Here is a 14090-nt window from a genome sequence, read left to right as displayed (position 1 = left end):
TGATTCTTAAATAATATGTCCAAATTATAAGAAAGCCCAACGAAGCCGCCATTGACGTATTTTTTCGAGTATGTAAATAAATCACAAATATGTAGTGATTTAAGTTATGCAACATATTTATTATTCTTATTCTTATATTCTATAGAATACTATGCTAATTCTTTCCTCTTAATATGTATGACAAAGCAAGATGTGGGTTTGATATGACTAATTTTTACTAAAATCAGTATAATTTATCTAAAAATAACAGAGGTTAACCTTGGCACTGTTTATATTACCAAAACACAAGATTTTCTCAATATGTTCCATTGAATATCAGATTTTATGCTCCTCAAAATATCACCAATTGGTCTTTGGATTGGAACATGAAAAAGAACAGTCAGCACAACATCATGACAACAATCTATATTCCTTCAAGGTGACTCTCTAATCATCATGGAAACAATGACCCTGGTAGACTAACATTGCCTCCAAGGCTCTAACTTCAAAATCGGTTGTGACTTGGAACCTCAAATTCTGTATGAATTCCCTTCCTGATTTCATCACAGTTCATCCTTGTTTGAGGAATCTTCCCCCATGAGCTCCTCAAGTGAAAATTCATCCTCCTCCATTATCTCTCCATCTTTCCCATCCCATGGTTCTGTTTTTACAATGGTTGGGGTGCCTCCAAGTGGCAAATTGCCTTTGCCGCCTTGGCCGGCTTCTTTCACGAATTCACTGGAGACAAAAAGAAACCCACGAATATTCAAATACTTTTTCATTTCATTAGAAGGAGTTCTTAGTGTTTGTTATTTTAGGCTAAAATTAGAAGAAACTTACACAATGTGGTCATGCTCATAAGCGCTCTTGAGAGGAGCATATACAGCTTTCTTGAGGTTGAGGGCCACCAAGGCTGGATAACCATAGCCGCCAACGCCGACATGCTTCTCAAGATCTGGCTGCTTACCAGCAGCTGCCCACACATAGCTGTTGAAAACACAAATTCAGAGAGGAAAAAAATCAATAAATATTAACTATAATATAATACCATGACATTGTCTGATTCATACCGGACTTGGTTGTTATTCAGATGTTTGCATTTGTAAGAATTTAAAGTTGGTGGATAGTTAAGTCAAACACTTCCATTGATGTGACACTACATGACTGAAAGTATGTAAAATTACACTGCCAATACATAAAAAGTTAAAATGACATCTGACATGAAGATATCCGTGAAGATGATAAATGAGAACTGTTAGATGATTTGACATGTTTGACTAAACTGTTTAACATAATATGTCAATATTTTAGTTATCATCTTCGCATGAAGACATCTTCACATGAGTAGCCACCAAAAATTAAATCCATATTATAGCTTTTAAACATGGATGGAATTAACAAACAATTTTTGACATGAAAAGATTTCTCACAAGGTGCAGTTAACGGATGGATGAAAAGCAAAAGCCAACCCTTCTTTACTTACCTGTAGGGGCTCCTTTTGAATTTTTCCGCAACTGATAATAGCTGTTGAATGTATCTGTTTCTTCCCTCTGCCTTGGAATCCAAGATGTCGGGAAGGAAGGCGACAAAACAGATTGCGGCAGAACCACATTTCTCTTCCATAACATCCTATATAAACAAGGCTTATGGTACATCATTGATCTCATTCAAACTAAAAATCCCAAAATCAAGTAAAGATGGAAAGGAAACCACTTACTGGACCATGTAGCTCCGTCACTTCTGGGGGAGCAACATTTGTTTCTAGCTGCTCTAGGGCAAACGATTCGATGGCTGCAGCAGTTCTTGCACCCTCATAAGGGGCTGGACTATCTTTATCAGCACCAAATACCAAGATAGTTGGGAACCCTTGAACTTTGAACCTGCTCATTAGGGACTGAGAACAACCACCCCATCAGAACAAAAGAAATTTAAGAGGAAAATACAAATCTTTTCCTCTGATCAATGATGAATTTAAGAGTCACTAGTTCTTACTCCCGTCCGTTCCATAAATCAATTGTAATTTGGTGTCTTCATAATTTATACATTGAGTTATGAATGTACTGAATTTCCATATTGAAAGATATTATGGAATTCAGGGTGTATTATTAGTTACGTATTGTGTATTCTTACCTTCTCGGCATCACAGTCAACATGACCCAAGTTAACCTTCCCCTTGAGGTTATTGGCCGCCTTCTTCCACTCAGGAGCCAATCTTTTGCAGTGGCCACACCTTTAAGAGAGAAATGACAATAGATTTTATCAGAACTACGGATAAAAAGGTATAAATACCTCAGGTTCGGCGAGGTTATATATAATGATATCTATGTATGGAATATTTTTAAAGCATAGGTAACACTTACCAAGGTGCAAAAAACTCCACAATCCAAAGTTCTTTACTTTTGATAACCAATTCGTCGAAGTTGCGGGAGTTCAATTCTACTGAAGCGTTGGTTTCTTCTTTCTTTTCACTTGATCCTCCTGTTGACTTTCCATCCAACCGATCTTTCAAAAGTTGCTTTACCTGAACATACAGAAATTATTTATAGGGGCAGTTTGGCAACTCTGAGAACTAGTTTGAATTTTGAAAGTGTTTAAGGAAAACTAGTTTAAATAGTCTCTTAGTCTGCTTGAAGTTTGTCTCAACCTGTTCCTATAATGAGATATTGTTAGATATATTCCATAGAAATAGGGTTTATCGAACACACAAGCTATCTATCTAGTCTGCCCAAAGTCCAATATGACATAAATGGTAATTTTTTTTTCTTTTGCCAAAAATACGAGAACAACCAAGAAGAGATTCCAACAAACCTGTTTAAGTGCAAACTCTGCGATTGGTTTGACATCTCTTGCTCCTTGGTAATCGACTGGAGGCTTTCCAGGTGCAAACACCTTTATGGTTGGAAATCCTTTAATCCCATATTCCTAAAAGTGATTTGAAATAGCACAAGACACAAATTTAATTTCTTTGAACTGTCAACATAAACTTATCATTAGAAATGAAGAAAATATCCAAAAAATGACATCCTAACCCCATAAGATTTCCAATTGCGAACAATCAGATGTTATGCAAAAGAAAGGAAGAGGATAATAAAGAATCTCCAAGGGCATACTCACTTATCTCATCAAGAAAATTCACAAGAACAATGCAACAAAGATTTTTTTTTTTTAAAACTTTACATACAAAGAGTAGTGTTAAACCATAGGAAGTAAAACTTTAAAATTTAAAACATTTTAATTCTTGTGCACTAGGTTCTTCGATCAAATATGCAAAATGGCAAGTGCTGAGAGGTCTAGTTAATCACATTTTAAATAGTACAAAGACATTGATGATGTATAAAAGGCACTCATTAACATACATAGTATAGGAATTGTAAAACATGCATTATAGCAAGTTCATATGCCAGAAAAAGACTTACTGCAAGAAATGAAAAACAAAGGCATCATATCTTATTTATTAAAAAGATGACATCATTTCATCAAACCTAAAATGGAAGCTATGGAGAAATGAACAATGAGTAACCTGAGCGAGAGATTGGTGAGCATTAGCATCAAGTGCTGCCACAGTAGCTACACCCTTTAACACATTAGCTGCCTTCTCCCATGTAGGAGTTAGAGCTTGACAATGGCCACACCAAGGAGCAAAGAATTCAACTAGAACAACTCCATTTGAATTAAGAACCTGCAAATATTCAAATAGTAACCATAAATTCTAATGATTAACTGGATAAATAAAAGGTAACTCATAACAATATCAATGAAATAGTAAAAACACAATATTTCATCCACCTAAGGCGAAACTGACATACATTCTGATGAAGGAACTTAACAACATTGTGATACAACAACGGAACAACTCCCAATGAGTTTTCAGCTACCAAATTGAAATCCCAACAACATTTGCTTGCAAGAAAAAATCATCAATCCAACTAACATTATAAAGATTTTGTATGCCAAAATTAAATTCATTTTACTACTACATTCACTAATGGGAAAAATAAAATAATAAATTAAATAAAATACTATAGGAAGAGAAAAGAAAGGGGGGGGGGGGGGGGGACCATAAAGCCCAGATGATTTTCAACTAAAAAGATGCAAAATTTGAAGTTTCAAAGCAATACCCATTTGGAAAAACAGTGGGATCAAGGGCTTAAAGGGTTCAAATATTGAACTTTGGAAGAATTTTGAATTCACCTTGGACTTGAAGTTTGATGGATTGAGCTGAACCACAGGTGATGATGGCCCATAGAGTGCATCAGCAAAAGGGCATGATTGGAAGATTAAAACCAGCGCAGAAACAACAACAAAAACGAAAGATTGAAACTTTGTCATTCTCTGTTTATGTTTTCGATCACTCTCTTCGGAACTGAATCAGCGCAGCGAAGAAGAAAACCAACGACAGTAATAAAACGCCTTCGTTCCTGAGGGACTCTGCGTGTGCCAACGTGTCTCGTCCAATCGTAAATTGCCACGTCATCATCTCATGTCAATGAGTAATTTTGATTAGGATATAGAGTTTGATTGGCTATAGTATTAAAAGAAAGTTTTATCAAAAATTGCTAAATAATTATTGTTTATGATGCTTGATTAAATTATGGGGAAAGCTCAATATACAAGCGATTAGGGCCTGTAACTATTACAAGTTCATTAACGTCTAATCCACTAAAACGCGTTGCAACTCTTACGTCACTTACACGCGCTATACAAAGATCCTGCGTTTGTATAACTACCAAATTTAAAAGATTTGTTTCCTTCTTTGTTTTCCTTCTTTCCAAATTTCATCGTTCTTCTTCTCGCGCGTCTTCCCCTGGTTTTTCGATCGTTCTTTTCTTCTCCTTTCTCATTGGTTTGTTCTTCGTCATTGACGTTAGTTCTTCTCTCTGTAACTCCAGTTTCGTTTTCTTTTCGATTTTCTGGTTTCTGAAATCAAAGTTTGAACTCGTTTTGAAGATAATAGATGATTCAACCTCAGATTATCAGCTGAATCAGGACGAAGTGGAGCACAAATAGGAAGGAAAACGAGATTAAGAATCAATTGATTACATGTAGCAAAGAGGAAAAATGAAACCTCATAGCAAAGACTCATTTGATAGGAATTGGAATGATTTTCTGCTAAATTTTGGTCTTGTGGACAACAAGTGGCTTTCAGGTAGTGTTGGGTTAAAATCTGCAGCAGAGGTGTAAATTTAATTTTTTATCGGGTGTATTTATAGTCTGTGTTTGGGTGTATTATGCAGATCTCTATGCAGACCGTCATATATGGGTTCCAATCTATTTGGAATTCTGGATCACCACTTCATATTATAGTACCTGTAAATCAGACATTTTGAATACACCAGAGAGAGTTTAATTAATTTTGGTCTTGTGGACAACAAGTGGCTTTCAGGTAGTGTTGGGTTAAAATCTGCAGCAGAGGTGTAAATTTAATTTTTTATTAGGTGTATTTATAGTCTGTGTTTGGGTGTATTATGCAGATCTCTATGCAGACCGTCATATATGGGTTCCAATCTATTTGGATCACCACTTCATATTATAGTACCTATAAATCAGACATTTTGAATACACCAGAGAGAGTTTAATTAATTTTGGTCTTGTGGACAACAAGTGGCTTTCTGGTAGTGTTGGGTTAAAATCTGCAGCAGAGGTGTAAATTTAATTTTTTATCGGGTGTATTTATAGTCTGTGTTTGAGTGTATTATGCAGATCTCTATGCAGACTGTCATATATGGGTTCCAATCTATTTGGATCACCACTTCATATTATAGTACCTGTAAATCAGACATTTTGAATACACCAGAGAGAGTTTAATTAATTTTGGTCTTGTGGACAACAAGTGGCTTTCAGGTAGTGTTGGGTTAAAATCTGCAGTAGAGGTGTAAATTTAATTTTTTATCGGGTGTATTTATAGTCTGTGTTTGGGTGTATTATGCAGATCTCTATGCAGACCGTCATATATGGGTTCCAATCTATCTGGATCACCACTTCATATTATAGTACCTGTAAATCAGACATTTTGAATACACCAGAGAGAGTTTAATTATGGAAAAAAAATTTACTTATAATTGGATCAAATATATTTACACCATGTGTTCAATTTCTTACAAGAGTATATAACAGTTACATTAATCAGTGACAATATCATTAGAATCTATCTGACAAAATGGACTCAATAACAATGAGGATAGCCTGGACAGTCTTATTGCATCACTTCTCCTCGCTCATATTTCTGAATTTCTCACTCAACAGATGGGTTGCACACTTTAGGTCCTTGATTTGCTGTAAACAAAGCAAAATTAGAGTTAGATATATTTCTATTATGAAAAACTGATTTGATCGAAGACATATATTTGTTCTTACATTTTTTTCAGCTTGGTTTCTGCCTGCCATTTTTTCTAAAATGAAAAATAGCCCCATAGATATCAGTAAGATACACCCATAGATATGAGTCAGATACACCCATAGATATCAGTCAGATATCACTCAAATACACCCAAATGATTACAGAAAAACACCCAAAAGATTACAGAAAATACACCCAAACGGTTACAAGAATTCACCCAAACCAAAATTCGTTGAAGTACATCTTATGCATAATTCAGAACTCTTTCTCTTTCTCCTCCTCATCTTCTGCTGCTTCTTCTTCTTCAAAAACGATTTTACCATGAAAAATCGAAAAAAAAGAGAAAACAGAGAGAAAAGACGTAAATGACGAAGAAGAAAAAGAGGAAAACGAGGAAGAAGAACGTGCAGAAACGAAAGAAAAGGAGAAGAAGAAGAGTAAGAGGAAGAAGAACGTGCAGCAAGAAGAAGAAAAAGAATTTTAGAAACCATGAAAATCGGAAAAAAAAACGAGGAAGAGGAAGAGGAAGAGGAAGAGGAAGAAGAAGAAGAAGAGAAGAAGAAGAAGAAGAAGACGAAGAGGAACCGTTTGAGTGGGGCGCGTGTAGTTACGCTCCATTCAAAACGAGTTAATGCGCGTGTTAATGAAGTTTGGGCTGATAACTTGTAAAACTTGTACGGCCTTTTTACTTGTATGTGTAACAGGCCCCTTAAATTATTTTAAAAATAAGTACTTATATTTACTAACATCACATAAGAAAATTTTAATTTGCATATTCTTTCAACTTAAAAAATATATATAAATTATGAAAAGTTATTAACATTAGTTTTAAGTATTTAATTCAATTATTCAGCATCTCATAAGCTATATGAATATTAAACACTCAAATTGGTCTTAATTAATTTCAGATAGAATATTTTTGTCTTCAATTAATTTTTATTATTTTAAAGTCCTGATAATTACTTATGTTAAACATATTGATTTTTTTTGTAATTTTTAATAAAATTTTTAATATGTATATTAGATAAATAATTTTTTAATTTTTTTTATGATTTTTATCAATTAAATTCTAAAAATTGTCACTAAGAAAATTACTTTTTCTCTTTTAGTTACTCATCCAAACACACTATTGGAGTACTCACTACACAAAGTGAACTCAGAAAATTTATGCAAGTTGAAAGTGGAAACACATTCTTAATTTACTTGGCATGATATGTTAGCTACTGAATTTCTCGCTCATCACAACTCTAATTGTCACTGATCCTTATTTTAATTTGAGTCTTGTTTCTTATAGTTTTAATCCGAGAAAAAATTCTAAACGGTTCTTGTCTTTTTGACAATTATCTCGAAAGACAGTGAGGTCCTCAACAATTATCTTAAAAGACAATTATCTTTATTTCTATGAGACTGATTAGCCCCTCAGTAAATATTTTCTCTTTATATTAATGGAATAAGCTTATATAATATATTAAACTGTTGATTTATCTATTAAGAACCAATTAGGATAGGTATTTACCCTTTTAATCCTCATCTTTCTGCATTTTTGGCTGGTTAGATGATCAATTATTTCCGTATGTTATTTCCATCATTCACACATAAAGCCATGAAAAGTTACAAATTTAAGATCTAATGGAAAGGATACTGGTAATTCACATGCAATTTGGGTGGTAAATACAGAAAATATATATATATTAACTTTCTTTGATAATATTACTTTTCTGTAAAACTACACATTGATATTTCTATGCTATTCAACTCTAACCAAGAATATAAAAATTTCTATAGTGATGAATGTTATTCTTTAGATATCATTGAAGCTTAAAGAAAGATATGAGAGGTTCATATATATCTCGCTTAGCATTTTCTCCCATAACATAATCTGCATGTGCATAATCATTTCTATATTGTACTACAAGCTTATCTCCATCATGATCATCAAGAGTTTCTAATAGCCGCTGCACATCTTTGACATCGGAAAGAGCGTCAGCGCCGCCGTAACTCAGGTAGAGAGGAAGGCTGTTTGGAATTCTGGTCATGTCATACACCGGAGGAGTCGGCCGTCCATAATGTCTTGTATTCTCATCTATGTTCATGTAATCAAACATTGCTATTGTTCCTTGTCTGATCACTGTGATATCAACAGGATTAAAACTCAGTTTCAATTCATATGAAACAAACTTTCTAGTTGAATTTTCAGAATCTAAAAGTCCCTTTATCATGATTCAACAACTACTAAAATATTGTATAAACAGGACTACTTACTCTGAGATAGATGAATCATGTTCTTTGTTGCTGTTGACTGAGGCTCATGATCCAAAAATATATTGACAATTGATGGGCTTAGGCAGCAGTTAGGGCCTAAAAACATTTGAAGGTCAACATATTTTGGATTTGAGAACTGTCAAATATAGAGATTTGAAGGGAAAAAGAGGGAAAAGGGAACCTGTGAAAGTGGTCAACAAGTTAGTGCAATCAATGCCTGGTTTTTTGCACATGTCCTTAAGAAACTGTATTACAGCATCCCTGTTTCAAACATGAAAAAATTATGAAGTGGAACCAATCATGTTCTCATGTATATATATATTGCCATCACAGCTGATTCATATGCTCTATTATTCTGAGAAAACTGAAGCAAAAAGGTATTAGAATTAATGGCAACTATTTGCATCAGTTTGGGTGATTCTGATCTAAATCTAACAACTAAGATAAAGCAAGAACAATAAAAAAAGAGATAATAGGAGGAACTTACCCTCTCAGGCTGAATTCAAAGATCCCAAGTTTGTACAAGTACTGTTTGGTGAAAAAGCAACACAGATTTTCATAATCAAACTTTGGAATTTAAAGCTAAAGATTTCTTTCCTTTTTCAATCTATTTACTAGCACCTACCTCAGCAAAGAAGTTGTCAGCTGCATTTTTAGCGAGTGGCGAGGTCATCTGGCTAACGTATGCGATCGGACTAAGTAAGGCGGCTGATCTTAGCATATTCAGCAACTGATCTTTGGATAAAGCAGCCAGTGCAATCAAAGTTCCCTATTAAAAGAATCCAACACTCTGCATCATCAAATTGTGTTGTGAGGAGAGTCCAAACAAAATGGAAAGTGTAGCTTGCGAAATTCACCTGCGAGTGACCGATATAGTGCAGCTTCTGTCCAGTTTGATCATGCACATACTGGAATGTTGCTGGAAGATCATATGCAACTAATTCATCCCATGACCAATTCCAATAATCCTAAACATTGAAACTAATATTAGAGACATAGCTAGTGTTACTTAGCTAGTTAAAGTGTTAACTCTTTTTATTCCATGATAACCATAATGTCTCAACAACTAATGTAAGCAATAATCAAATAACAAAACCATAGAAGTGCAGCAAATTTACACTACAATACTGACTGAGCTGTTAGTAGGTAACGATATATGTTGCCGGCTATACTTCGTGCCACGCGTGTTAGCAATCCAAACATCGAAACCATTATCTGCCAAAAGGAATGCCAGAGATTGGCTTGGAGGTAGCAATAACCACGTTATGCCATCCTGCATCCACAACAGCACTACATTATTTTCCAAAGCACCCCTTTTTGGTAATTCTCTTAGCAAGAAAACAGAGGCATCAGAAAATCCAATTCTTTGTATACTAAAAAATTGAGGACAGTGGCTACAAGGACACTCCAAAGTGGTCCTTAAGATTGGCCACGTACACTAAAATAGTCTCCAAGATCCCAATTGCTAAAAGTGCACCGAATTAGTTCCTAAGGCGTGATAAGTCACTTGACGAAAAAGGGGTTGAGGGACTAGCATGATGTACTTTTGCTAATCTCATGAACGTAATTGGTGCAATCGGAATATTGGAGACTATTTTAATGCACATGACGAATCTCAGGAACCAATTTGGAGCTTAACTCGACAACTTTGTAGTCTTGGCTTTGTCTCGTTGTCTATGTAGTTTCGTCCTGAAATACCTATCAAACACAGCTTTGAGCCAATATAGTTGCTTTCAAAACAAATACTTACCATGAATAAACCATGCTGTAGCAGAACCGGTGGCCTATTGCCCCGTGGGCCCCGTGACCGCCCCACCGGAATTCTCGGCACACTGAGAACATAACCATCCACAGTTGTCACCTAAAATCCATTTCACAGTTCACACACACACACACATATAACTTGGTAACTAGCTGCTCAGAATCTTACTACTGATAAGTGATCAAAATAGCAACAGATTCAAGAAAAGTACCAAGTGTTCTTCACAAGCATATCCTTGAGTCTTCACCAGTGATGAGCAAATACCTTCAGTGGAGAATGATGGCAATGCAGTAATATCACTACTTTGAGTTCTGAGTGGATACAATCTTCTTCCACCTGCAATTGCTGAACCCCAAAAGAGAATCACAAGGATTATTATTACTATTGGGAATGAAATCTTGTTGGCCATGCTGTTTTCTAGTAACATTAATCTTCCAAATACAGACATTAACATATGCACGCATTAAACAGAAAGAATATAAACAGAACAAAGGAAATTGTTTTAAGAAAAAATGTATTCACATGATGGCTTTTAAACCACCATTTTTGTCAAGAGATTGCACTAGTGGTTAAAACTAAGTATATGTGGGGTCTACTAAATGGACCTACCATAAAATTATATGTATTGCTATGATTCCTTAATAATAAACGCGTGGATGTTATGGACCTAACATTGTGGCACATATAAAAAGCCAAAACATGTGCCTTGATTAAACCATTTTTGCAATAGCTGCTTTTTTGTCCCACTAAAGAGAATACTAATCCATGCTTCCAAAGCAAGGCAAGGATACTTTCTTCTTTCACATTTTGACTAAATTAAACAAGAAAGTTTAAAAAAAAAAGGTGAATACTTCCATGAAAACATTTTCACACGAAGATGGTATTGCAAACCATTAAATGATTCTGTCAAACATATAAAATCATCTAACAATTCACAATGAGTTCATGTGAAAATGTCTTCGTAGAAGTATCTATCAAAAAATGAACATAGTGCTATGCAATTGATAGCCTCTAACTTTCCCACATGACCACATCTAATGGGTACATTGATTTCTTAGCCTGATAGAGAAATTTGTACTGAAACTTTTTACATTTTGATCATTTGGCATAACCACTAAATATTTTTTAAAGTGTTTTGGAACCATGAATGCTAATTATCCTGAAGGGAAAATTGAGACGCACTTGCCAAATACCTATATTATAAGGAGTATGTTTATTTCTTCCATTATAAATTTGAACCAAGAAGAAATGATTTGTGTTGTCCATAACATAAAATTTGACGAAACAAACCTTTTTCTTTAATTTGCAGCATTGCTCAACAAAGGAAAAAAAGAATGCATTATAAATGTAATAATGAAAACAACAAAATAAGTATCTTAAGCGACTATCTCATGAAGGATGAGGAATATGAATAAATATTAAATAATGGTACAAAATTTCGACTGTGGTTTGTCATATCTGTATTGCTATTCTGTTTTTTTCTGAAAGGCTGGCTTATTCAGCATCTACAGCCATCATTATAAGCACTGAAGCTTGAAAGAACAATTTTATGAAGGCTACAGATACTAATGGGCACTCCCAGTTGCATGAGTACTGGATGCATTCTTTACAGTTGTTTCAGATGTTTTCGCAGCAGCATCCGGCACTTTGGAGGATGCATTCTTTACAATTGTTTCAGATGTATTAGCTGAAGTATCTGGCACTTTTGATCTTATTAGGGGCCTTTTGAGGAACTGAAATTTCAATCCTCTTGGTTTTATCTTCCCAAGCAATTCCCATCTTCTAGGTTTAATCTGTCCTAGCAGTTTCATCTGCTCTTTTCTGAACTTCTTTGTCGCATACCAGCTCCCACCTCGCCATCCCAAGCCATACCTGTATATCAGCACAGTGTTGACTCAAAAAAATGAATTATACATTTGAACCACTAGACTATAAAATAGAATAACAACGATCAAGTCTTTTCCAACTATGTGGATCAAAAGATGCCATCAAGGACTATCAACCTATCATAAACTGTGCATAGAGTACAGAGAGGTGACTAAATTTAGTATCGAAAATTTCTTTTGGATGATGCTCTAATACACTTAAATTGCATGTGTGATGGAATGATCTCAAATTTATGAAGAACCAAGAATAATACAACAACTGAGAAGCCTTGTTCATATCAAACTTGTACACCGAAACTCCATAAGTCAACATGTCAATGCAATCCTCCTACCACTTAACTGGAATATCTTCCCTACATGTTAAAACAAATGACATATAACTAGGATACATTTCCTTTTACTGGTTGATGCAGTTTGCATGCATGATTTATGAAATATCAACACATCAAAGCAATACTCCTAGCTGTAGCATCTTCATGTCAAGCACAGTTTTGACTAAGCAATAGCAAAAGCAATTCAAATAGGAAGTTTGTAACTACAAATCCTTTAAATTTTAATACATTCGAAATCTTAACAGCAATGATAGTTCAGCTTACAAATTAACCTTGCACTACCCTACAGCACCATTGTGCATTTGTTCTTCAATGAATAACCATATCATTAAAAACCAAAAAGGACTATTGTGAATTCAAATTGACAAGACTTAAATAGCTACATCGGAGAATCACCACAGAAAGCATGATCAGGTATTAAGTACTAGAAAGAAGGAACAAACCCAATGATCAAGGTGGTTGCGGCAGTGGCGGCACAAGTAGGAACACTGAGACCTCCAGGACCAACAATGTCTTTGATTTCGGAATGTTCCAGATTATGCTTATTTTTCATCTGCCACACAGAAACATATGAAACAGACATATCCATTAGAATCAGAATTAGAATTAGAATTAAGAAGAAAAAAAACGAGGTACAGAAAGACTCACAGCTTTTTCAATTGATTCAAGCCTTTGTTCAACCTTTTCATCATGGAAATGGCGCAATGAATACCCTGAAACAAGAAATCAACCAATCTTACAATCAATGAATCCAATCAAATATTGAAATCAGATGATATGAATGGAAAGCACTGAGAAATGAAGAGACCGATCCAAGCAGTGGCAACGGAGGCAATGGAAGTCCCAACAGTGAAGACCACGCGGTGCCTCTCGAACGCATCCTGAAAGAAACAAGAAAAACAAAACGACAATTGAAGAAGCAAAAACGACAATCAAAATGAATATAGAGAGAGAGTGAAAAATTGACCTTGGTGAGGAAGAAGGTGTCGTTAACGGCGGCCCAGGAATTAAGGGCTTTGCGTTTGAGGTTGGCAGCGGAGAGTGAAGCCATGCGAGAACCTCTCTGTCTCAGCCGCTGCATAATGCGGCACACTGCTCCACACTCTGCAAAAACCAGAAATTGCGTTTTCAAAATTGAAAGCGTTGTTGAAACGCTGCTTCCACTTTCTAGAGAAAAAAACCCCAAACGACGTTCAAGTGATTTTTTTTTTTTTTTCTGGTTAATGCATAAAACTGGAATGGAATCTCCAACACTTCTTTGAAGTGACACGTGAACTAATTACTCGATTAATTTAAGCCTGGATGAGATTTCTATTTTTTTAAAAAATAAATAAATTAAAAATCGCTAAGTGAAATTTGTGCATTACACATGTTCATCACATCGCTCGTAAAACATCAAAGTGCACCATTTTCTGGTAACATACCAGATATGCTATCACAAAAAAAAAAAAAAAGTTATGTGTCGAATTTGCTATTGCGCTGGTACTTGGTAGAATAGTTAAGAAATTTTTACATGACAATAAATGCTAGGA

At 35.0% G+C, this 14090-nt stretch overlaps 3 protein-coding genes across 4 annotated transcripts; all 3 read right to left on the bottom strand.

Annotated features, from left to right (window-relative positions):
• Positions 1-290: 290 nt before the first annotated feature.
• LOC107609266 (protein disulfide isomerase-like 2-3) lies at positions 291-4561 on the bottom strand. Its single transcript, XM_016311152.3, has 9 exons — positions 4171-4561; positions 3500-3658; positions 2788-2901; positions 2340-2500; positions 2110-2209; positions 1697-1873; positions 1463-1608; positions 820-966; positions 291-717 (listed from the first exon to the last, which is right to left on the bottom strand). Exons 1-9 carry the CDS (start codon positions 4306-4308, stop codon positions 543-545), a joined length of 1317 nt encoding a protein of 438 aa, XP_016166638.1. The 5' UTR covers positions 4309-4561; the 3' UTR covers positions 291-542.
• Positions 4562-7988: 3427 nt separating this feature from the next.
• LOC107609814 (triacylglycerol lipase 2) lies at positions 7989-10934 on the bottom strand. Of its 2 annotated transcripts, none has more exons than XM_016311846.3 (9): positions 10552-10934; positions 10329-10439; positions 9711-9851; positions 9436-9546; positions 9204-9347; positions 9066-9106; positions 8760-8839; positions 8579-8674; positions 7989-8444 (listed from the first exon to the last, which is right to left on the bottom strand). In XM_016311846.3, exons 1-9 carry the CDS (start codon positions 10792-10794, stop codon positions 8125-8127), a joined length of 1287 nt encoding a protein of 428 aa, XP_016167332.1. In that variant the 5' UTR covers positions 10795-10934; the 3' UTR covers positions 7989-8124. The 2 variants fall into 2 exon arrangements, with proteins under 2 accessions (XP_016167332.1, XP_088349881.1); XM_088493755.1 differs by having other exon boundaries at positions 10329-10410; positions 10552-10710.
• A 798-nt stretch (positions 10935-11732) lies between these two features.
• Positions 11733-14054, bottom strand: LOC148550261 (triacylglycerol lipase-like protein). Its single transcript, XM_088493756.1, has 5 exons — positions 13526-14054; positions 13367-13439; positions 13207-13271; positions 13002-13111; positions 11733-12212 (listed from the first exon to the last, which is right to left on the bottom strand). The coding sequence occupies exons 1-5, from the start codon at positions 13637-13639 to the stop codon at positions 11906-11908; spliced, it is 669 nt and encodes a 222-aa protein (XP_088349882.1). The 5' UTR covers positions 13640-14054; the 3' UTR covers positions 11733-11905.
• Between the last annotated feature and the right edge of the window lie 36 nt (positions 14055-14090).

This window comes from Arachis ipaensis, chromosome B7, assembly GCF_059453495.1.
Source record: "Arachis ipaensis isolate K30076 ecotype BB chromosome B7, ASM5945349v1, whole genome shotgun sequence".
Classification (NCBI taxonomy): domain Eukaryota; kingdom Viridiplantae; phylum Streptophyta; class Magnoliopsida; order Fabales; family Fabaceae; genus Arachis; species Arachis ipaensis.
This window is presented reverse-complemented; position numbering and strand designations above follow the sequence as displayed.

Excerpts from the sequence above, each read along its gene's own strand:
- LOC107609266 (XM_016311152.3), bottom strand. The coding sequence starts at position 4,308 with ATGACAAAGTTTCAATCTTTCGTTTTTGTTGTTGTTTCTGCGCTGGTT. Across the intron at positions 967-1,462 it reads TTCAAAAGGAGCCCCTACAG|CTATGTGTGGGCAGCTGCTG; the intron begins GTAAGTAAAGAA and ends TGTTTTCAACAG. Across the intron at positions 718-819 it reads TATGAGCATGACCACATTGT|TGAATTCGTGAAAGAAGCCG; the intron begins GTAAGTTTCTTC and ends TTTTGTCTCCAG.
- LOC107609814 (XM_016311846.3), bottom strand. The coding sequence starts at position 10,794 with ATGTTAATGTCTGTATTTGGAAGATTAATGTTACTAGAAAACAGCATG. Across the intron at positions 10,440-10,551 it reads ATGCTTGTGAAGAACACTTG|GTGACAACTGTGGATGGTTA; the intron begins GTACTTTTCTTG and ends AATGGATTTTAG. Across the intron at positions 8,840-9,065 it reads TTTGAATTCAGCCTGAGAGG|GGATGCTGTAATACAGTTTC; the intron begins GTAAGTTCCTCC and ends TGTTTGAAACAG.
- LOC148550261 (XM_088493756.1), bottom strand. The coding sequence starts at position 13,639 with ATGCAGCGGCTGAGACAGAGAGGTTCTCGCATGGCTTCACTCTCCGCT. Across the intron at positions 13,112-13,206 it reads TTGAATCAATTGAAAAAGCT|ATGAAAAATAAGCATAATCT; the intron begins GTGAGTCTTTCT and ends TCTGTGTGGCAG. Across the intron at positions 12,213-13,001 it reads GCAACCACCTTGATCATTGG|GTATGGCTTGGGATGGCGAG; the intron begins GTTTGTTCCTTC and ends GCTGATATACAG.